Source organism: Centropristis striata, chromosome 14 (genome assembly GCF_030273125.1).
Source record: "Centropristis striata isolate RG_2023a ecotype Rhode Island chromosome 14, C.striata_1.0, whole genome shotgun sequence".
NCBI classification, from domain to species: domain Eukaryota; kingdom Metazoa; phylum Chordata; class Actinopteri; order Perciformes; family Serranidae; genus Centropristis; species Centropristis striata.
In genome coordinates this window covers 23740997-23765431 of record NC_081530.1, presented here as the reverse complement: position 1 = coordinate 23765431, position 24435 = coordinate 23740997, and the positions used below count along the sequence as shown (strand labels likewise).

At 35.9% G+C, this 24435-nt stretch overlaps 1 protein-coding gene across 2 annotated transcripts in view; it reads left to right on the top strand.

Moving 5' to 3' along the window:
• The first annotated feature begins 5072 nt into the window (after nucleotides 1-5072).
• akap9 (A kinase (PRKA) anchor protein 9) overlaps nucleotides 5073-24435 on the top strand; it is an 88405-nt gene continuing 69042 nt past the window's right edge. For both annotated transcript variants that reach the window (XM_059349347.1, XM_059349346.1), the window contains exons 1-4: nucleotides 5073-5318; nucleotides 16477-16749; nucleotides 22876-22920; nucleotides 24151-24213. In XM_059349347.1, the coding sequence (XP_059205330.1) occupies nucleotides 5271-5318; nucleotides 16477-16749; nucleotides 22876-22920; nucleotides 24151-24213 (429 nt within the window). In that variant the 5' untranslated portion in view covers nucleotides 5073-5270. The remainder of the gene's footprint in view (nucleotides 5319-16476; nucleotides 16750-22875; nucleotides 22921-24150; nucleotides 24214-24435) is intronic.

The window sequence follows — 24435 nt, the reverse complement described above, 5'->3', positions numbered from 1 at the left end:
ATTAAATTTGAATTTATTTTTCATAATTTTTGCTGTAATCAGGTTTCATCAAATTCATCAAATTCATCAATATCATTTGTGGGCACATATAAAACTTGAACTCCTCCTTTGGTTGATATAACTTTTCACAGAAACAATATAAAGGGCTTGACCTCTTACTTTGTGCATTGCTGTTGTGCACAAAACACAGACATACACTGTAAATATGTAGACTATTCAGCTACTTAAAAATGCATCAAGTGAAATATGAATTTCAAATCCAGTCATGTTGTATTACAATACATGACAAGCTTAATGTTTTCAGCATAACCACAAAAAACAACAACACTAAGTTGGTGAGTATTTTGGAGTGTAAAATGCAGGCATTAATATTTAATTCAAGCCAGATATACAGCTGGTGTTCTTGTAAGCCCATGAGGTAGGAGACAGCGTTTGCCATGTGTCGTAGCTCACAGCTTAACACTGGAAAACCTACTGACCCATTGCCTCGCTTTACTGACGAGTCCCACCACTCATGAATATTTTAATACAACACAGTGATATCTTCTTTATGCAAATGAGCGTTCACCCTGCTGCTCTTAGATTGAAGCTAGCGTGGTGTTTTAGTGAAAACAGCTTCTGCTATGATAGAGTCTCAGTTTTGTTTTTCGTCTCAGACACAGTCCCACTTCTCCTGCACTTGTTCAAAGCACTTCTGTCTGTATTTGCATAATGATGTGATGGGGAGCAACTCTTATGGCCTGTGTTTCTGCCTTGATTCAATCACTTTTAGTGTCAGACAAATTATGAGAGAAGTGGAAGACTCAAAAAAGAAGGAGGAATTTGTTCAAATACACGAAGACAATTCATACATGTTAGATCTTTAAAACATTGTTGTGTTTTATTGCTGCTTCCACGCCCGTATCTTTCCTCTCAGGAAATGCAGTCTAATATGATTATTATGATTATTATGTTATTATTACTATCTCATGACAAACATTTGACCCATGTATCTTCAGGTAACACAGTAAGAAACCAGAGGGGAAAAACATCAACTACAATATTATATTTAATGCGATTTCTTTTAATAAAATGTGCACACCAAGGTAGATAAAAAAACAGGAATGCTAAAGAAAGGGCTTAAGTTAGTCTTGATGAAGGGCTTTGTTTTCTCATCTCCTGGGCTTTCTCCAAGTAACCGGTTATTCTATTTGTTCCAGTTTCATATTTTATATTCATATTCATACTTTATTTATCGGACATTGAAGAGTACAATCACTGTGAGCCAATGCAATGAAAATTCATTCAATGTGCATATTTTATGTATAACTTAATGACAATAAAGTCTGTCTAAGCCTAAGTCTAATTTTAATACTTCATTTTCTCTATCATTGAGACAACACAATGCACAAGCTTAGTATAGTGCTTGATTTTAATTCAAACCTGATTTCTTTTTTAGTTTCAAGGGTAATATTTCATGTTTTATCATTACAATCTACACAAGAGTTTCCTCATTGTCAATGTTTTGGTTCACTTTGTTAAAAGAAAAAATATGTTTTATGAACTCTTCAGTAAAGAAGAAAAATAGAAATTATTCATACTACCTTGCAAGTACAATTTACAAGTGCCTTCATCATTTTAATTGTTAATTGTAAAGAAAAGTATTACATAGATATCTTTAGTAGAAAAGGTTATGGATGGCTGGATTGTTTCTAATATTTGATATATAAGAAACATATTCATATTCACTCCACTTTGCTCAATGACAGTAGAGAGTATTGTTTAGACTTTAGTTTTAGATATAGGTGTGCCTTTAAATTTAAAAATGTGTATGTCTATTGTCTATGTTACAAAAACACTTTGTGCTGCTACACTTCTGTACAATATAAATATTCTATTTTTACAGTTTAATAATTTATTTTTATACTATATGTATCTGATATTCCAGAGTACAATCACTGTGAGCCAATGTAACTGAATTTTGTTCAAATGTGCATATCTATGTGTGTGACTTCATGCATGAATATTTCTGCTGTTGGGTTTTTAATATTAAATGGACTTCTGTCCCGGTCCATTTGTTGTGGTCTACTCTTTAAAGTTGCTTGGGTAACTGCTGACACAGTACTCCTTCACTGAATCAATAATTCACAAACTGTCGAAACTTTCAAATGCTCAGTGTTTCCTGTAGACGGTGTTGCACAAACACAGAGTGGGTTTAAATTGGTGTGTCTAAAAAATGTCTAAGAGAAGATGGGTGGAATTCAAAATCTGCCAGACTATCAGCTGTTCGGCTCCTGTCAGCCGAAGACACAGACCATCCTCTCCCTCTGCTGCTGCTGGTAGGTTTGAAACTGTTCTGAGGAGCAGGAGAAACTTTCACAATTTTGCAACTTAAGCAGGTTTTCTATGACAAAGTTTTAATGAATTGTTTTTGAAACACTGTGTGACAGGACTGTGGCCTACAGGAGTACTTAAATTTAAAGATGTTTTTTTCATTAACTTATTTTACAACACTTTTTCTATTTGTGTCCATAGATTTCTCCTTAATTCACCAATAGTTAGCATCAACAAATGCCTTGTTTGCATATTTAAACACAATATTTTGTTAGAAAATACTTGTCTTAATGTATGTTATCAACTATAGTTACATAGTGGTATCTATTAGTATCTATTAATTCTTCTTGTTGTTGTTTTTATCCTATTCACCTGTGGTGTCTTGCAAAATGTAGGATATAGCATATATCCTATATATAAGTTTATATATAAGTTTATTATATATAAGTATATAAGTTTACAATATAGCATAATTTCTCAAAAAATAAATAAATAATTTCAAACTCAGCCAGAAAGCCAGAAATTGTCACATCAGTAACATTTACATACACCAATTTACCAGGTCATTTGTTTATAATCTGAAGGTTTTTATCATTTAAAGCCTGATTTCCATAATTTATTCCAAAAACATGGTGAGAATGTATTCTTTTATTGGCTGTTGAAAGTATTTTATGATTTGTGATCAAGTGACAGAGAGAGATATCCAAAATATCCTCTATAAATACCTTTGACTCTAATGTGCCGACAAAGTTATACAAGTTTGGACTTCCAATTGTCAAATTTGTTAAAAATAAAAAAATAATTAAATAATTAGCACATCTTTAATAAGATAATACCTAACACGCATATTACATAACATTTGAAAAATGTTTTAAAATAAATGCAATACAAAAAATAATTGGCTCAATGTAAATGGTCAGTAGAAGAAGTTTCATTGTGATAGCTATTAGATTTAAACTGTTTTTATTTTTATTTTTATCTATTCACCTGTGGTGTTTCCCCAAAATGAATGACAACATTTAAAATAAATAAATTAATAAAAAGTTATTTGGTAGTAAAAAATAAAAACATGTGTTACCTCTGCAGGAATAGATAGCTTTAGGGGCATTTGGAGCAAACAAAGTAATCACAACCCCTATTTGTATTGTAATTGATTATGCTTTACACAGAAGAACAATAAAAACCAAGAAGGAGTAAAAATCTATAATCTATAAACTGTGGCCGGGCTATCACTGGTTCAAGACCTCTTGATCCCTGCCCAAATCATTAATATGTTCAGCAATTTATGTAGAAGAATTAATAAATCAAGTGAACCAAAATGACATTTAAGCTGTGAAATTGTCTGCAGATACTCTTCTTTAACATTTTCTAATAAACTTGTTAAATTCCACACAGAGTTTATCTCTAGCTTAATTACTGGACATTGTGTCCTTTCTTGTCTCCATCTGTCCTAGAAACTGATGCCAGTCTCTCATGTTACCTGCTGTCCCCTTCAGCCAAAGAAGCTCAAATGTTTCTTTTCAGAGTCACTGTTGTCTGAAATGTGCTCAGAATATCCCAATCAAGTGACATGATGTAAAATGGACAAAACACAGAGCTTTAACATGAAAATATCTAGTACTAAAAAAGAAACCTCTCAACTGGGACAGCTCTGGCAACCTCTCCTCCCGTTGCCATAGAAACTGAGCAGACGTTTTAAGCAGGATTCAGACTGAATATGAAACAGTGAAATGTAAGAAATTCTGAAAATCATCAGATATGTTGACTATAGCATAAATCATAATTAACAAAATGACACATTAAGACAATAAAGGATTCTGCCATGTCAGTATTGTTTCAATTAATTACATTGTCTTCCAAACACAAGAAAATATGAAGTGAAAACAACAAATGACATTAAAATTAGCTCCAACTTGACTACACTAAAATAAAGAAAAGATAAGAAATGTATGATTAAAAAAATGATGCGTAAATAAATAACTTTGGGGGAAATAAAAAGGGGTAAAAATTCAAAGGGAAATGATACAGAAAGAAATACAAACATAAACTATTTTTTAAATAAATAAAAAAATGAAAAATTAACAAAATGTAATATGAGTTAGAATAACAAAATATAGAACTGAATATAAGTATTTATATATATATATATATATACATAAATAATAAAAGGAAAGATAAGATACGATAGGAAAGTAAATAAATAAATAAATAGGGGAATCAATACATAAAAAAAAAGAATAGATTTAAAACAAAATTATCAATTTTTGCAATTTTGCCTGTAATTGTTTTTAATATCATTTTAGGTTAATTTAGTGTGATATGAACATTATATATTTATTTATCAAGCAATTTAATTACTTATGTAAGTATTTCTTTTCTAATTTTATTTTGCCTACATGTCAATGCATCGATAACAATAATAATTGTGATAAATATAAAACTGAATTTTGCCATTTTGCACCATCAGTTTTACTGATACTTTAAGAACATTGCGTTGATAATTCGTAGAATTTTAGTATGTATGAAAAAGGAAAGAATTGGAATTTTGTCGAGCAATTAAGTACGTTTATGATATTGTATTGCTATGTGTAGTAAATTAAACCCTCTAATTACCTTTTCTACCACTGATTAACACTGTAGTAATAAAAAATAAATGATTTTATTAAGGGCAGTTGCGACATTTCTGACAGCACTTAAAGGCAACACTGGTGGAATGCCAGGGGGCGTGGCTATGAAGGCACCTACACGACGTCATCATAGTTGGTTCTCATGTTTACGTGGAAAACATGGCGGCGGACTACCAACAAGGAGACAGAACCTAGTGAACGCCACTGGCAGCTAGCTGGGAGCCACATTAAACAACATATTAAACCGGTAGCTTTTAGATTAATCACCCCACCCGCTGATATCTTTCATGAAGCAGCTTCCGTCTTGTTTCAGCCACAGGGACCGCGGTGATGGAAGACGAGGAGAGGCAAAAGAAGCTGGAGGCCGGCAAAGCAAAGGTAGGATTCTCAGTTTTTTGGGTTAGCATAACTCCCCAAGACTCCTGTGATAGCTGTAAAGTAGTAACTTAATGTTGTCGACAACTTATTTCCTCTCGGCTGGTTCTGTCAGCTGTTTTTTGGTCCCCCCACCCACCCACCTCCCCTTCTGGTCCCCCTCTCAGCTGTCAGTCCCAGAAAACATGCGCCCTGCTCTGACAGCCGGGCTGTTAGCATAGCACCAGCTAGCCGCAGTCTCCTTTGTCATGCTGCATGTCTATCCTCACTCCAGTGTTTTCAATTTACTTTCTGAAACGTGCAGGAGTCTGTGCACGACAATGCAATCTTAATCACGCACCAAGTCAGGCCGTCACGTCGTTATCAGAGGCTTATAAACGCCACCTGAAGAGATGCAGACAGGCTGGTGTAACAGGATTTACAGGACATGTCCCCACTAGCTTGAACAACTACTGCCCCACATGCCAAACTTGTACTACATTGGCTTTATCAATCAGTAGCCTCAACATATAGGTCAGGGCAGCCCCTCACCCCATCCAGCAACTCATGTAAACCATGTCAATACAACATGACCTTATTTAGCCTTGTAAACCTTGGTGGATGCCAGTATCACATTATATATCTCTGTCACAGAAATTAGTGTTGTTTCATGATATTAATTACCATGAAATAAATGGCACACTGCAGTATCAGAACCATACATTGTTCACTTCTCGTAGCTTTCACTGATTTCACTGGTGATGTTGTGCATGACCTTGCAGCAGCTCTGTTGTTGATAGCTGTAAAGCCAAACATCTTGGGTATGAAATCTGTCTGCCTGCAAAGAGATTTTAATCAGATGTGATGTGCTGACCTTTGAGGCATTACATTGATAATGTACAGTATAATAATAACACCCCCGAAAGACATGTGCCTAATTGCATCAAGCATCCTTGGGCAAGATACTGAACCCCAAATGGTTCCCGATGCTGCGTTCATCTGTGAATGAATGAATTCCCAATGGTGGCAGGTGGCACTGTTGTAGGATAGCCTTGGCCACCAGTATGACTGTGTGTGTGAACGGGTGAATGAGTGCAGTCTGTAGTGTAAAGCGCTTTGGATAAAAGCACTATACAAGTGCAGTCCATTTACCATTCAATCTAGTTCTGTCTTTTTATACTAAATATATTTGACCTTATCTCCTGTTTTACTTGGCCTATCATCAACAAACATAAACTGGCATAGAGTTTTAGGCCAGTAGTTAAGAGGGAAGTTGACGGCAGGGCTCGACATTTACAATAAGTTGGTGATTCATTGAGAATATGAAGGATTTCTGTCAGACAGACACCCCAAATGCTCTCCATCCTGACGCTACAGAGAAACATCATATGTGGTGTTTACTGTTTCTTTTTGGTCACTCCAAGTTTCATACTGGAGCTGGTGCTCTGGTTTTTTAGGTCAGCACAGTGGGAGAGACCATGAGAAAGACCATCTCTGTGGTTAAGGCTTTGGCATTTTTGTTTATAAAGGGCCCCACTGTGCTGCAGAAGGTGTGCTGTTTTTTCCTACACAGCACCATGTCACCATGCCCTCATATGCAGGGGAGAAACTTCACAAGATATTTCACACTTTTATAATGATTTGCAGGGATATACAGGGCATTGTTATTTGTCCCTTTAGCTTCCCAAAGTCACACTGGATTTTGTAAGTTTGGATCAAGTCAAAGCTGATATATGTCAGAGTCAGTCAGCGAGATATGTGGAGTGTTTACATGATGACATGACCCACTGCCTCTCTAAATCTCTAAACTGTAAAGGAAATATTTAAAGTAACTGTTTTAGATATAAAATGAACAGTTAGTGATCACTTGTGTGACCTACCTTTTGCCTCAGATAGTATAAATATATTTTGGTGAAGAAGTACATCATTTTCAGGACAGCTGCTGTGATTTTCCAGTTTAAAGCTCAGAGGCAAAGACCAGCGACTGCGTAATGGATTTCTTGAATCAGGTTAGTAAAAGTTAATGTCTGAGTAAGAGGAGAACTGTCGATCATGTATTGTACATCCTGCTGCGACTGACGTCTGTCTGAAGTCAAGTGCCTATTGAGTCATACCACACAATGAAGCGTTAGCTGCGTGCTGGTGTTGCCAGACTATTGTTCCAATCCATTAGCTGCAGATGTATTGTTGCTTTTCACTTTTCTCTGTGGCAAAATGGGCCATATTGACAAGAAGTGCATTACCAGCATAATGGAGCTACTCGTGCAAGACTTCAGCTTAGTTCTCCGGTTGCATGGCAGATAAGGCTTTGAGTGTTATTTTTTGAGACACTGCAGTGATGAGCTCAAGATGGTGGAAAGATTTTGTGCTGGGCCGAAGACATGCAGACGCAGATGGGGAGGGGATAAGTCTGTGACTTAAACATTATCTCTTTGTTACTTTCTGTCTACCAGCCTCTTACCTCTCTCAGCTCCACACTGTCTGAACCCTGAGTGTGCAGAGGCATCAACGAGGACCCTTAAAGTGCCACTCACAGGAGGAAATTGCCTGTGTAGTTGTCTGCAGTTGCATTTTATTAACTGAGACATCAAAGGAAGATGTTTTATTGTAAAGTGGTTGCTTCTTTTATAGTCAAAGGTAGAGTTTGGTGCTGAACTTCAGTCATTTTAGATACTGACCAAAATGCCTCCATAGCATCAAAAAATGTCTTGTCATTATAGACCAGATGTAACCATCTTTGTTACAGATTAGTAACAAAAAAACATGACTACATTATTCACAGATGTTGTTGATTTAATGTTGTGGCTTCTTTTTGTCCAAAACATTTTATAAAGTTTGTATTCTAAGAAAAAGTATAGCTCAGTAACCAATTTCCAAGTCCAGGTGTTTGTACCATTATCGATCATTTTTTAACAATACCACGCCCTAATCACAGGGCGTGATTACTTTAAATGTTGATCTTTCCCTTTAAATGTTTGTTTTGTTTTGTCTTGAGGTTACTCCTGCTCTGTCTGTTTACTCGTCTGTCAAACACAGTATGTTGAACAAAGCCGATTTGTAATAAAACTTCAGGGAACAACATGTGCCAGCTCTTTTGCTGCTCCAGCATTTTCAGATTCATACTGATCGGCTCAGGGGCAGGGCACTGCAGTGTTTTTTAATTTGGCCCAAGGGATGCACGCATCACTCATGCAGGATGGCATTTGTTTTTCTGCTTCTCTGATATGCCCACTGGTCACTGTTTAAAAGTATGTTTGTAACTCTACCAGCTTCTGGCATCATGATTAATGTTTTTGATTGACAGTTAGATGTGTTTGGACAGCCACAAAGCTTGGTATCATTCTGCATAATGAGGCATCCAGGCAGAAAATATCTGATGCATAATGTCTGTTTGTGCTGTTGGCAGCTACTTGTGATGCTGAAAAAAAGATGCCTTATTCTCATTTCTCCAAACCAAATTGCAAAATGTTATTATGCCTTAAATTGTCTTTTTAAAGGTATACAAACTAAATCTGAGAAAACATTTGCCAAACAAATAGTTTTAATAGTGCATTATGTGCAGAATAGTGCGCACAGGTTCTCTTGGGCTTCAGACAGCCTAGAGGTCAGCAACTCTGTCAGGCAGCATTTGGGGGTTTTGAGGACAGCAAAGGTACAAGTTGATCTACTTAGCTCAGGTCTGAACGGTTAATCCTTCAGGTGACTAAGCATGTATGTGCCCAGCACAGCTCTATATGATGAATAGACTTTGACCACCACGGCTTACTTAGCTTATTAATTGGCTTAATTGACATTGGATGCTTTTACTTTAATGCTGCAGTCTTTAACATCCCTATATATTTGAAGATACAACACTAAATGACATTGAAGCTCCTGCAGTGTCATGCTGTGCTGCTTGAGAAGGGATTGCCTGGTGATTAATTGGATGTGAAAGCCTAACAGCTGTCCAGTTTTAATTAGCTACAAGCTGGAGGATGACTGAATGTAACTTTCTGTGCATGTCTAGAAACTTTTTTTTATGACTGAAGGGAGTCCTTCCCTCTATTTTGTCAGCATTTTGCCCAAAAGCTCCAAAAGTTGAAAATCTCCAGAAGCAGGAAAGTATAAATGTCATCTGAAGGTGCACAACACCACAGCTTATAACTAATGTATAAATGCTTTGAAATGAAAGAGACTGGTTTGGTTTTGGTCTTTGTAAGAGAAATTGTTTTTTATATGGGCGCTAGTATCTGTATGCCCCAAATAGCTCATTAATCACAGCTTTAGTGTGATTTAAATCTTGGGATGTATTCGCACCAGAATGCTTTTTGCAGTTATTTTCAGTTCAACTTGTTTTTTTCACGCACGATAATGTTTATGCCAATCTTTGTTTGCACCAAACAATCTAAATGTGTAAAGTCATAATTGTCTTCTAAATAAACTGTGCTTTGAACAAACAACATAAACAACCCCATAATGCTTTGTTTGGGTGTGGAGAAACTTCACCCATACACCTGCACATTACATTAAGCAAGGTAGCATGCAACAATTGTCCCATAGACCAGGTTGAAACCCAGGTTACTGCACCTATGTCATGTACTCCAACCGTCCGAAATAACAGCAAATAGCTGAAGTTCCTGAGGCAGGAGTTGTAACAGAAAGTATTTACTTTGTGTATTTACCCTTGCTTAGTTTTTTGTGTGTGGCTCATTTAAATAACCAGGCATCTCCAAAGAAAATTTCCTCCACTGTTTTTTTTTTTCCCCCCCAACAAGTTCTCCAAACCATAAAACCACATAAATCCTCTGTTCCTCTAAAACAACCCACAGGAGCGTTTCCTATCTGTGCCCCAGGCAGCAGCAGAATATCAGCTCGTCTTCATACCTAAACCAACCGGTTACAGTTTTAAACATGTGGTTAATTTTCTTAAATGGTTTAGGCAAAAGATCCTGTTTTGGGTTGTAATAACTACATTTATAAGGACATGATGCAATTACAAATGTGATATAAAACATGGCGTGGACACAATGTTAGATAAAGGTTCCTGTGTTGTTTGATCCATCCAACCTGTTGCGGGCTTTGTCACTTTTTATACCTTGTCACTTGAGTTCCTCCTTTTCTCCCGTCAAGATTACCACAGGCTAGAGAGGTTTCAGCCTGAAAATAAATGTAGAATATGGATCGTGCTAAGCTGTTGATGCAAATGATCTGTGAGGTTGTTTATTGGGGAAGGACAGTTTTTTTTATTTCTGGAGTTCTGAGTGTTCATGTTTAATGAGGGAGACTGTGGCAGCGGTCGTCAGGAGGACGATGCTGCAGGAGCACCTCATTGTCAGAAGAGGTTATAAAGATACTTGACTTGGCTTAGTTTTGCTGAATGCAAAGGCACGCAGGGCCGTGAGAGAGAAACAAGGGGGATTTGTCAGTTTGCAGACTAAACTGAACCTCGTGTCATTGTTCATTGGCCGTGTGCACGTGCTGAGAATCAGAACAAAGCACTGAAATGAATCTACCTGCCACTCAAACCAGTCGAAGCAGTGTGACGAGACTTCAGGCCAGGAGTCGTCCTCTCTTTAGCTTTCATCCTCTCTCTGAGATGGTTATATTCCTTTTTTTTTATTTACATCAATTTTTATTGATTTTTTAACATTATAAAGAACATTTATCAACCAAGTGCCCTTACATTCTCAGGAATAATGATACAATAGAGGGGTAAAATAATAATGACAATAAAAAATAATACATTAATTAGAAAAGTGGAAAACAACCCCCATCTATGTAGAGATGATAATAATAATAATAATAATAATAATAATAATAATAATAATAATAATTCAATTAATTTAAAATAAAGGGAAAACAGAAAACAACCACCATCTATGTTGAGATAATAATAATAATAAATATTATTATTATTATTATAATTGAGCAGATTCATATAGTGCTTTTAAAAATACTCAAAGTTGCTTAGATGCTTATATTCATATTTATTTATTTATTTACATTGATTTTCATTGATTTTTTTAACATTACAAAGAACATTTATCAACCAAGTGCCCTAACGTTCTCAGCAATTAAAAAAATAAACAATTCAAGAAAGGGGTATAATAAGAATAAGAATAATAACAAACAAATCAACAAATGATAAATTATAAAACAGAAAACAACCACCATCTATGTGGAGATAATAATAATAATAATAATAATAATAATAATAACTTTATATTATTTATCTTGCGCTTTTAAAAATACTCAAAGTTGTTTAGATGCTTATATTCTACGTTTTTTGAATGTTTCACAGTGAGCAGAAGCTCCACCTGCTGCACTCGTCATGAGGCAGGTAGCTTCAGTCGCTGTTGCTTTGTTCTCGGGTCGATTAGCTATTGTTGTATGGCTAACTGGAATGTGTGTGTAAATGTGTGTGTGTGTGTGTGTGTGTGTTTAAAGCACAGTATTTGCCCTGTAGTAGCTGAGACACATTGTTGCTGGCAGACTCATTGACACATGACCACTGCACTGCTGTGTTTCACTGTTGCTTCACTATTTTTAGCAGCGTCTCTCAAACAAACTACAGAAAGCCACTTTGTTACTTGACACATTTTTGTAAATGATACTTGCCAACAGTATCACGTGTACTACTTTTACAGTTTGCGGGAAAGTGTTTGAAACAGACTTGTGCATTCAGTTAGCTTTTTCCTGCGGCACAAATGTTAGATCATTGACTTTTCATACGCCATCGATTCACAAATGCTAATAAAGCATTAATTTATTGGTCAGCTGTGTTCCCTGCCTCTTAACGCAATACTGTCACATGTCTGTTTTCATTTCTACTACTTCTAATTATTAAATGTCTTTGGAAACCTCTTGCATTTATTAAACAGAAACTTTTTCTTGAACTTTAAATATAATTCAACAAATAAAAGTATAAATGTAAAAGTAAAAGACAAAGAAAAATTTCTAAGATAAATGATAAATGGCAAGTATGTAAATAAATAAACAGAAAATATTAAAAAGATAAATTGGATAAAAATAAATTATATTGAGACTGTTTATAGATTCAATAACCAGAAAGATCTTTTTTTGTAATAAAAAAAATAGAAAAAAACGATAAATAAAATGACATAAAATAAATAATAATAATAATATATCCTAAAAAATCCAGTATTTTCATATGCTCATTCAATAATTACCCACAATTATTTTTATACTCAGATGTATTAAAGGTGCAGCCACCCCATATATACATTATAGAAATATATCCTGCTGAAAAACACATTTCCAGTAAAATCAGTAAAAGATTTTAAAATATAAAAACAAATCAAAAGACGTACATTAAGATAAAAATCAGCGATCAAATCATTGTTTTTTGTAGCTCCTCTCCTTGCAGTTAAATCAGATTTTAATATCGACTTAGTTGATTTTTAGCAGCTGAAAGAAACCGGAAACAGTTTACTGGATGTTGTTGTTGTTGTTTATGTTGATGCTGTTAGTCATCTACTATACATGGATTCATAAAAGCCTGTATAAAAATATGCCTGTGTAAATATTTTCAGACAGCAGATGGTGATACACCTACGTAGTCTCTTTTCCCAGATGGTGATGTAGCCACACAGGCTCCAGTTCTCCATATGTTCTGCCAATGCTCCGCTCTGCCCGGCCAAATAGGACAGCCTGATATGATAAGCAGCTCAACGAACGAGCGGCCGGGTTTCCCAAGACTTCTCCAAAACTCTGGGTGATTTCTGCTGGCAGATCTGCTCGTGCGTAACTCTGATTGAGTCAGAATTAAATGATAGCTGTGTCGTTGTGATTTCAGAGGATCTCTACTGTTGTAACCACCAGATTCTGCATACTGTAAGACTGGCATTCATTCATATCACTCCTAACGGATAAAGCTCTTCTGGAAGTACAGATACATGGGTATATTTAGATGAGGGGTGGGGTGTGTGTGTGTGGAGGTGCAGAGGCACAGATCTGAAGCCCTTTGAGCTTTTAAGCTGTGTGTTGTAGGTGGGGGACGTGACCACGACGCCCACGCTCAGCTCTGTCGTGTCGGCCTCTGAACTTTTGTGCAGCATCACCAAACCAGACCTGTCAAAAAGTGCCTACTTTTATGCTGACTTTGCTGTTACAGGAGTCTGGTTTCCTAAAAAAAGGTGCATAAATTCTGTGCTGCATGTCTTAGTCAGGGAGAGTGAAGCATAAGGCAAACATTTGCTTCTCAAATTTCAGGATTTTATGTGGGTTTTTGTTGTGATATACAGTCATGGAAAAAAATATTAGGCCATTGTTTTCTTCAATTTCTTGTTCATTTTAATGCCTGGTACAACTAAAGGTACATTTGTTTGGACAAATCTAATGATAACAACAAAAATAGCTTATAAGAGTTTAATTTAAGAGCTGATATCTAGCCATTTTCCATGGTTTTCTTGATAATGATTTTGGTTATTATCAAGATATACCTTTAGTTGTACCAGGCATTAAAATGAACGAGATATTAGAGAAAACAAGGGTGTTCTAATAATTTTTTCCATGACTGTATGATCGTAAACTGACTGAAATAGATCACCTTGTGGGCAATTTTAATGGGAACTTTTCTATATTTTATGACAAGTTGTAGGCAAAACAATTAGCTGATTAATCTAGAAAATAATTGCCATTTAACGGATAATTAAAATTGTCATTTCGCTTCCCTAGAGCAAGGTATTTTAACATAATTGAAAATTAGTTTCCCAGCTGAACCATATAAGAAAATATCAGAAGAAGCACAAAGCAAATCCACCTCCAACAACAGTGCTCGTCTGTTCATGTGCATGTAGGGCTATTATTTCCGTCATGGGGTGCATGGGCATGTCCAGGTGAGCAGGCATTAGCACGTCATCCCTGGCATCAGTCTGACAATCCATGCAACACCTGTGCTGTGACACCTGCAGCCTGCTGTCTGCCCTGCTCAGCTGACCCGGATGCTGAGGCATGATACACCTCAATACACTCAAAAAAATAACTCATTGGATGAACTCAATTAAATTGTGGGCAGAATTTCCATCCAAAAAATATATGTAGCCCAAACTCAAAACAAGTGCATCGATGCAATATAATGTATTTGAGTTAATGTAGCTCACTTTTTTTTTTTTTTTTACATTTGTTCGAACTCAAATTAAAAACATGTATTGTATTTAAATTGAGTTGCCTCAACTCATTTATGTCAAGGAGAGCTAAAATAAAGAAATTGTGTTTGTTCAACCTAAAAACATAGAATTGGAAAACTGAAAACTTCTTTTTGGGTTGAAGGGAAGGACAGGGGAGTAAATTAATACATTTTAGGTTACACTTCTTAAACTACTTTTGATTTGATTTTAATTGATATATTTTCATTAGTCAAACAATACATTAATGTGTCACATCTAAGAAGGGCTTGAATCATTTTTTTGACTGGCCTATGTGATTAGTGTCATCATTTCTCAGGTGATGATTCATGTAAAATACTCCTACTGCTTTTTTTACCTTATGCTTTTCTATCCTTTGTCACAACATTATACAAATGATGGAAATAATTAACACTGAATAACAAAAAAAGTTATGCTTTTGATTAAGGCTAGAGCTTGTGCTGGAATAGTTGATGAATTGGTTTTTGAAATAACAGAAAATATATTACTAATTGTTTCAACCTTCCTGTTATGTTGCAAAATTGACCAATTTCAAAGTAAAAAAATATATAAGTATTTTTTCGGGGATGAAACTTCTTCTGCTTGGTTTAAGAGTAATCAACATATAAAATGAAAATAATCATCCGTAAAGTCCAATAATGCAGGTGTTATGACTTTTGTTTTGTTATTCGTCTTTTTTTTTCAATAAATAATGTTCAAATGTAAAATTGTGATGTAAAACTATTGTATTTTATATGTAGATCTTTCCAATGTACATTAAAAAAAGTTGTAACATGCTTTTTTTTAATGAAAAACATGTAAATTATCCTCATTGAACCATGATCTTTGAGAGGTAAAAAAAACACAACTGCACTAAATATTGATTGAAATGGTCAGTAATGGAGTAAATAATGACATTTTTTTGGTTTCTGACACTTTTGGATAATTAAACCTGTCCTGGGTCAAATTGACCCAGGAACAATATTGTTGTTCCTGAAAAACGAACATAACTGGAGGGTTAAAAGTTATTGAATATTTTTTAATTTGACACTTTATTTCACTGTAAATTGGTTGTTTTGAGTGTTAGATTGTTGGTTAAGGGGAAAGAGCAATTTAAAGTAAAGTTGCAGCAGTGGATAATCGATAAGTTGATCAGAAAAAGAATAAAACACTTTTATTTCTATTTTCTTGGTCTTCTGGTAGTAAATTAAATAGCTATCTAAAGGCATTGGACTGTTGATCAGAGAAAAGACATTCAAATACATTTGCAGATGTTTTTTAGTTCATCTTTAGAGACATTACATGAAATGTTTGAGACTGGCCAACCAGCATGATGCTGTTGTGAAGATGAGGAAAGACTTGGATGAAGTCTGCTCCCAAAAAATGTGTAAATTAGCACAAGCACTTAATCTTATTGTTTGATAAGAAGTGGAGATTGGTTCTTGTAAACATAAAAGTGTATTACAGTATGTTCAGTATTTCTATCATGAATCTGTGAACAATTTGACGACAACAATAGACAACGTACTGTTTTGGTGCTGAATAAAACAAAGAATAACATTTTGGAAATGTTAAAGAAGTCAACGAAGGTGTTCTGTGCTGTTCAGACAAATCGTTGACATAGTTTAAAAATCCCTTTAGTTGGGAGGATTAGCACCTGGCAGAGTCAGAAGCATGTGTCAGGTCATATGGACTCAGGGAGGAGGAAACACACGGGGACGACGTCTTTTTGGGACACACAATGTTTCGGCTGAGTTTCACCAAACTGTGTGGTTTCAGAGTAGGTTCATATGTTGTTTTTTCTTTATTAGAAGTGTAAACTCTGTGCCAGGCAGACTAATTAAGTTGTAGATTAGGCTAAAGCAGGTGGTTCTCGCTCTAAAGTCGTAGTATTTGGGTCAGATGAAGAAAGATCTGAATGGGAGCTACGGCCGGAGAGCAGATTAACATTTAAAAGTGTTTTTTTTTTTTTTACTTCCAAGGACCGTCACTGAAGAAGAACATTCATTTAAAAACAGTCTTTAAAACTGTCTTGTTTCCCCCTCTTCCCTCTCCAGTTGGCTGAGTACCGACAGAGAAAAGCTCACGCAGACTCCCAGAAGAAACAGAAGAAGAAGAAGAAAAGGAAGCCGGGAGAGGACTCTGAGGGAGACTCGCAGGGAAGGGTGGAGGTCGGACCGGAGCAGCCTGTGGGAGGAGAGGAGGTCTCAGGCGGAGGACGAGATGGATCACAAGAAGGGAATAAAGACCCACCCACCACAGAGTTTACCTTCGCCAGGACGCTGCGGAGCGGGGAGACTGTCAAGCACGACCAGACCTACACCATAGAGGTAGACACACTTAATTATTATAACTTTGGACAGAATTACAGTTGTTACCTCTTACAGAACTCGTCCAATCGTTACTTTTAAAGCAGAAATAATGGACTAGCTACAAAAAAGAAAAGAAAAGAAAACATTCTATTTGACAGTTAAGTAGGGCTGCAGTTGTTATTTGTGTTATTCTACATTATTATAGCAGGAATTTTGGCCATTATCAGTTCAGTTTCAAATGTCTACAAACTAAAATTTCACTAAACATTTTTTTTTGTTTTGTTCACCCATTAGTCAAAAACTCAAATGTTTTGTTTTACTATCAAAGAAGACTAAGAAACCCAAAACATATTCACATTTGAGAAGCAGAAACAGGTGATTTTGTTTTTGTATTGTTGCTCGAAAAATGATCTATCGACTTATCATTGATTGATTGAAAGTTTAAGCTCGATTTGATACAGAAATATTTATCATTTTGTCATGAAATTTTGATTTCTTTTAATACCCCGAAATGGTTACTGAGCAAGTATGCATCAACAATTATTAAGAGTGTTAATTCAAGTGTATAGTGGCTTTTTTTGAGCAGATTACAGTAGATTTTATGGAGAGAATTTAGACAGATTTACCTAAATGAATGGTTCTTTCAGTGTAACAATCAATCTGTCAGGGCACATTATAGATGCTTTTATGGAGAAAATTCAGACAAATCTACCTAATACCTTAAATCTGTTTCAGGGAAACAATTAATCTGCTTGAACAACAAAGAAAAATTTGTAATTGATTAATAAAACTGACAAGAACACATTTTCAAAATAAATGGGTTGAATTTTATATTGGGAGTTAGAAGGTTGTTGTGCTGCATAAAAAAAAATCACTCAAACATTAACCAAAGTAAAAGACAAAACTTGTAACAAAAGGACGATGCTGCATAGTATGTATAGTATGACACCTCAAAATTATATTTATTCACATTTTCAGAATATTCCCGCAGAGATTAGCTTGTGGTGTTCATTATCTAACTGCTTTGAAACAGTATTCATCACTCAAACCATCAATTAATGTACTGGATATTGTTTATTCATAAATCTGTCAGTAAATATTTTAGATATCAGCCTTCCTCAGAACAGAACAGTGTCTCTAATGCTGCAGATTATTAATGTACAGTCTGTCTGCTGCTCCTGCACCAAAAAGTCTTTTAACTTTAGGCATTTTTACTTTTTTATCATTTACATATACTTATAAAATATGTATTCATAGCAGTAGATCTGTGTGAAAATGATCATCGTCCTCTCCAGAGTTTTGTTTCTGTTGTCTCCTGGAGCTTAATGAGCCCGCTGTCGCTGTCATGACAACCGGTCCCGCAGAGAGCACGGATCGCTGATGTAGGAATTTCAGCAAGAAAAAGGATAGATGAGAAATCACTTGTTACCTTAATTGTGTCAAAATTTAACAGTTAGTGTTGCCTGTCAGCCTTCTAAGAAACTGATCAGGTATGAAGGGATTCTCACAATACAACCACAATACAAATTGTCCCCAAAAATGTTTTCACTGAGACCTGAAATTCTTGAAGAAAGGAAGTACACAGTAGTAATGTTTGGTACACGCTACATCCTGTCTCTCTCTGCACTGACCTCGGTCACTGCAGAGGAGAGAAGCTGGAGAAATACTGAAGCACATAATGATACACAGCAATGTTTTCATGTTCACATCCAAGGTTATAACGTAACACTGCTTTGTATCGTACAGACACTGCCTCGTGTGTCAGTATGAGATGCTGTGAGAGGGCCGTGACAAAGCGGCGATATTTGACAACCTGGAATGGGCTGCACATCTTAAATGCTTTTACAGGCTGAGGGTTACGCACCTCTCGTTGGACTCAAAGTTTTATTGCTGGGGTTGAAAAACATCCCACAAGCAGGAAAAGAAAAAGCAAAAGCAAAATACAGGCAAAGGGCAGGGTCTCTGGCTCATAACTGATGATTGAGGGGGACTACTTTTTGGAGTCTATAGGCGTGTTTCCATCGAGTACTTTCTGAGTACTTTTTGGAAATCGACTGAGTGTTTTGGCTACACCCACTAGGTATTTCCCCTCTGCCTCTGTTCCCATACACACTGCACACACACTGGGGTGTCTAAAAGCAAGATCAAAACACTAAATCTGAGGGAAATTATCTTGCTGCATGGACGGATAATTTCACTTGACAAGATTTCTTGAATTAAGATTGTTAAATCTAGAAATAAGTATGTTGAACACTTAAAAAAAAAAAGAAATTAATTCTTAAAACAAGATAACCAAATAATTTGCAGTGCAGGTACTTTTGTAGCCACTAACCAACAGAGTTAGAATGTGTCAAAAGAGCGACACGGCAAGCAGTGTTGCCAACTTAGCGACTGTTGCTATATTTAGCGACTATTCAGACCCCTCTGGCGACTCTTTTTTTTAAAAAGCGACTAGTGACAAATCTAGCGACTTTTTCTGATGTTATTGGAGACTTTTGGAGACTTGTTCCTACTTTTCTTAAAGAGTAGCAGGCGCCGTCCCAAAGCACTCACAAGCGGCCCAGTCCTCCCGCAGCGGTCTCTCCCAGCTGGTACTTTCTGAGCCGCTACCTGAGCCGCTAACTGGTGAAGTTGGGCGGATCCTCTCTCAGTTAGTGGATTCTGGTCCGGGCCCGGTGGTTGATTAAAGCATATTTTTGCAGCTTGACTCTCATAACGGGTCGGTTACCTGACCCACGCATCACTAATTGGGAGAAAAATGAGCCTCAGGAAAAACCCAGTGAGAATGGGCTCAAGAGTGTGTTTTTTCTCTTTTTTTTCTCTTTCTTCTTTTCTCCAAACTTACCTTATTGTTTATTCTACGTTTACAATTTTTAGTTCACTATAAAGCAGATACATGTTGCAGGAATTCCACAAGTATAAAAAACATGATATGCAAACAATTGTAAATGTCTATTAACTCCTGCAGTAAAGTTAAAAAAGCAGTATTAAATAATCAACATATAGTGTATAGATGCATAAAAGAAACTACATAAACAACAAAAATATCATGCTTCACTGTGGACATTGTGATATGGCAATTCAGTAGACTTCACCCGACCCATTTTAGTAGGATGTTTGAAGAGAGAGCTCTGGGAGGCTTGAATAGAAGAAACGTCTCCATGTTCATCCTGTAATGTTTGCTGTGTTGCGTTACAAGACACCAGCAGGAATACTTTGGTTTTATAATCCTGCTGCTTTACATAGTTGAGTAGGAAAAAAAATCACAAACTTCTGATAGATTTTGGTTCTGCTGAGATTTTGGTCGACCTTTCAACTGCTTAGTTCTTCCTTTTACATAATACATCACTGACAGACACCTCCATTAAGCATGCTATTTGAAAACTTAACAACACAGGGAGGAAAATTCAATGTGGAAGCAGCTTTTTATGAATTCATTTCATATCCACAAATACTGCTGCAGCCCTCGCAAACAAGCCCAGCCTGCTTGTTGTGAATCCAAAAACATTTGGTCCATTTAAATTTTTTCTCATAAACACCTTTTAAAGGATATGTTATGGGAGTTTTTCAAACATGTCCTTCAAATCTAAACAAATTACTTCCATCAGTCTCTATAATGACTCTGATAAATAAATACTGAGTAAAAAAAAAATTGTGCTTGAAAAATGTGCACAGACCTGAGGGCTCTTTCACATAATTTCTTTTTTCTTTCCATCACTCGAGCCCTCTCTGTCTCTTTTTCCCTGAACCCACTGTACATTTCATGCGGTACATGCCCACAAAACTACCGGTTGCCATGGAAACAGACAATTGCCTTTAAACGGGTTGAGCTGAGTTGGTCCGTGTGATCAATTCCAGCGGCCTTGCAACACTTTTTCGCAGACCTTAAGGTTGATTGGATGTATGAATGTGTCATAGCAAGTTTTTTTTTTGTTCTTTTTACCTTGTGAGTGACCGACAATCCTCTCTGTTACAAAAGGCTGTGGGACACGCTGTACTTCTCTGCTGCGTGGACGGGAACTGTTATGTGTCACTAACAAATGAAACTCATTCATTTTAAGAGACTGAGCCGTACAGCGCGGTATGTTTTGTTTTATTTTATTTTTTTTCACAGCACTTTTTGTTCTCATCCCAGACTAACTGCTCACAGTGATTCACTTCAGAGGTTTGCTGATTTCTATGAGCAGGGAATTGTTGCTGTGGAACACAACAGCATTTTCCATTGTCAGGTCTTTTGCTACACGAATAATTACAAATACAAGTACATTGGCAAGAAAAAGTATGTGAGCCCTTTGAAATGACCTGGTTTTCTTCAATAATTTGTCATAAAATGTGATCTGATCTGCATCAAAGTTCCAAATATGGAAAGACATGATTTGCTTTACCTTCATAACACACAAATAATTATAATATTTCATGTTTTTATTGAACACATCCATTAAAGATTCATATTGGTGGAAAAAGTGGAAAGTGGAAAAAGTAAGTCCACTCCACTTCGGTTAATTGAGCTATTTTGAGTCAGTAGTAGGGTTGCAAATTCCAGTTCAATTCCAAGACTCCAAAGGTTGGCCCTTAACAGGGAACTTGGGTATAGTTGAAAAATATATTTTAGCATAATCTTGACTAACACAGCCAGATTTCATTTTACTTCATTTTTTGAATGGGTGGGGTCTTAATGAAAGCATTGATTGTACAATGAAATAATTTAAACTTGATAAAGTTCTACTTACAATTAAATCTGTTGAAATGCTATGTTTTATTTGTACTATTTTGCATGGATGTCTGATTATGATAAAACAAAATGTTTATATTCATGTTTAAATATGATACAATTCACTTGAATTAGCCCAATTTTCCAGTTAATTTCCATAAATGTCTATAATTCCCATGCAAAGTTTCTGATTTGGAATATTTCCCAATATTTTTCCATGGAAAGTTAATGGAGTCCAATCAGTGAAATGAAATTTGAGTGAGGTGTAGAGATACTCTGACCTATAAAAAACACTTTTTGAGTTTTCTATTAACAAGGCATGAAATATAATTGTTTATGCGGTATTAGGCTAAGCACATTGTGTTCGTCTAAACTCGGGACATTGATGCAGATCAGATCACTTTTATGACAAATAATGCAGAAAACTAGGTAATTTCAAAGACGTCACATACTTTTTCTTATTTCTTACATCAGCAGCTACGTGTAAACTTTGCATCACGCTCTCCCATATTTCACATTTCACATGTTGCCTGGCCAGTGTTGCTGTTCACAGTTTGAGGTGAAGTTTTACAATCAATCGAAGTAAAAGCTGTCATTTCTCTTTTGGGTCCCACACAGTTCCAATTTATGACCCAGGAATTAACCTGAAAAATAGGCTTTGATAATGGCCATCATTACTCTGCGGGAGTGAGAAAGAAGCTGTGTGACAAAAGTAGGTTAGCCCCATAATTTAATACTGAGCGACTACTGAAATAGCACTGCACATAAGGCCGGCGTTGTTTCTTATTGTTATGACTGAACATTTATTATGCACATTTTATATTGGAGCAAAGATTAGAAGACTTCTGGAACTGTAGGTCTATAATAATCAATATTCTTCCACAATAAAAGCCCCACATATATAACAGTTTACACATTTGATTTTGATTAATCTGCACAAACAGGGCGGGACCCGAGTATTCCAGTATTTTGATATTTGTTTCTTAGAAAGGTTAAGATTTTCAATTTTTGTGCTTCAGTTATTTCTTTTTTTAAGCAGGCTGTATTTTGAAAGGGTCAACCAATAAGAGCTTTTTAAGGCCAATATAATAATGATAGTTTAGAGAAGGAACAAGCCGATAGGTGATTAATTGGCCATTATCAATTGACACCCATATTGCAAAATTTGCTGATAGTTTATGAAACGTCAACCGCTTCTTTGTTTGTATTCAATCACAAACAACAATACAAACAGCAATACTGTAGCATAACCATAAACCAAAAGGCAGTTGTTGCGGTGCTATGCCATCATCTCGTCATGTGCTATATATGCACTTGGTTAATTTGTCTTGTGTTATGGTTGACAGCCCTTATTTAACTTATATGACTTATATGTCCTGTTAGATTTCTACATTCAGTATTTTATCATTTTCTCCAAATCTTCTCTGTTACAGCCGGAGAGCGAAGTGTCCACTACTGCTGAAGATTATTCCTCAGAGGTGAGATGACCTTTCTGAAAATTCTTATCATTACTTTGTGACATTAACCTTTCCTATTCCTTTTTCTTTTGTTTTTCACTCAGTGCCAAGTTCACATTGAAGCATCTGTGAGTACGGCGGCTGGTGTGGTTGTGTTTATGCTCACACAAGTGGCTTACTTCCTGTTTTCGAGATGTATTTAGGAATGTTTACTTGACTGACTGCCAGAGGATGTTTTTGTGGATTTCATGAAAGTTTCAGCTGACAGCTTATTAGCCTGGTTGATGTGTTAACTTGTTGTATTAATTAAAAATGGAACTGTAAACCAGCTAGAAGAGCAGAGGGACGCAGATCACTGTAGGTCGTAATTTAAGGTTTTTTTTTGTTCTTCGCCTGATCTCAACATGTGTCCCTAATGCACTTTGACAGGAGACAAAAACACAAAAGACAAATCATTGTGCTTGGAAATGCATTGCATCTTCAAGAATTCCTCAAAGGTTTCTTGCTGATTTTCTGCTTTAAGCTGAGAAAGAGAGATTTTAATATTGAAACAAAATGAAGAAAACAAATCAGTTAGAAGATGATTTTTATGTGATTTTGGCTTAAACTGCAATATTACAATGTTTGCCATCTGATTTTAACAGTAGAACTCTACCCAATGACTAGGGCTGGGCGATATGGACCAAAAGTCATATCCCGATATATTTAGGCTGAATATCGATATATGATATATATCCCGATATTTTTATTGCAAAGTGCGAGCAAATGTTCAGCCAAATATGACATGTCACAAGTAGTTTTATTGAAACCATTTATTTAAGTGAACATAAATACTGAACAATAACAGGAGTACCTTGTTTTTATTTTTTAAACCAAAGCTCCATAAAGTGCACATTTAAATAAAAAATATCTCAAAATAATAATAGCCTATGAAATTAAATTGGCCAATCTTTTCCTGAAATAAATATATTATTATGAGAAAAGAATAACGAACATTACAAAATAACTAAATATGACAAAAACTAGTAAGGGCCGCATTTATATATAAAGAAAGAGAAAACATTGAAATATATCAATATATGCTATATGGTCTAATTCCATATCACATTTAAAATGATGATCATATATATTTATAATAATATTTTTTATATCGATATGTCGCCCAGCCCCCAATGACGAGTGAAATCATGCAGACTTTTCCGTCACGACTTCCAGATCTTTATGTTTCACTGACAGCTTGTGAATTAACAGGTAAATGGGTGCCACGATGAGATGACAGAGAACCAAATGATGCCTTCGAAGGATTTTATCTGGGTACAGTAATCCGATCAAGCTGAAGTTCTTTTGGCTCTGCTAGCAAACCCACTGGCTGCTGGATTTAACTCTCTGTTTGCTTATTCTTTAGTCCTCTGCAAGATTTCCTGTAACCCACTAACCAAGCCTGTTTAATGCTGCACTCACTCCACTATATGCCTACATAATTGTTTGGTATTTGAAAGCTTTAACGTGGGGAAAAGAGAGAAAAAAAATCCTATG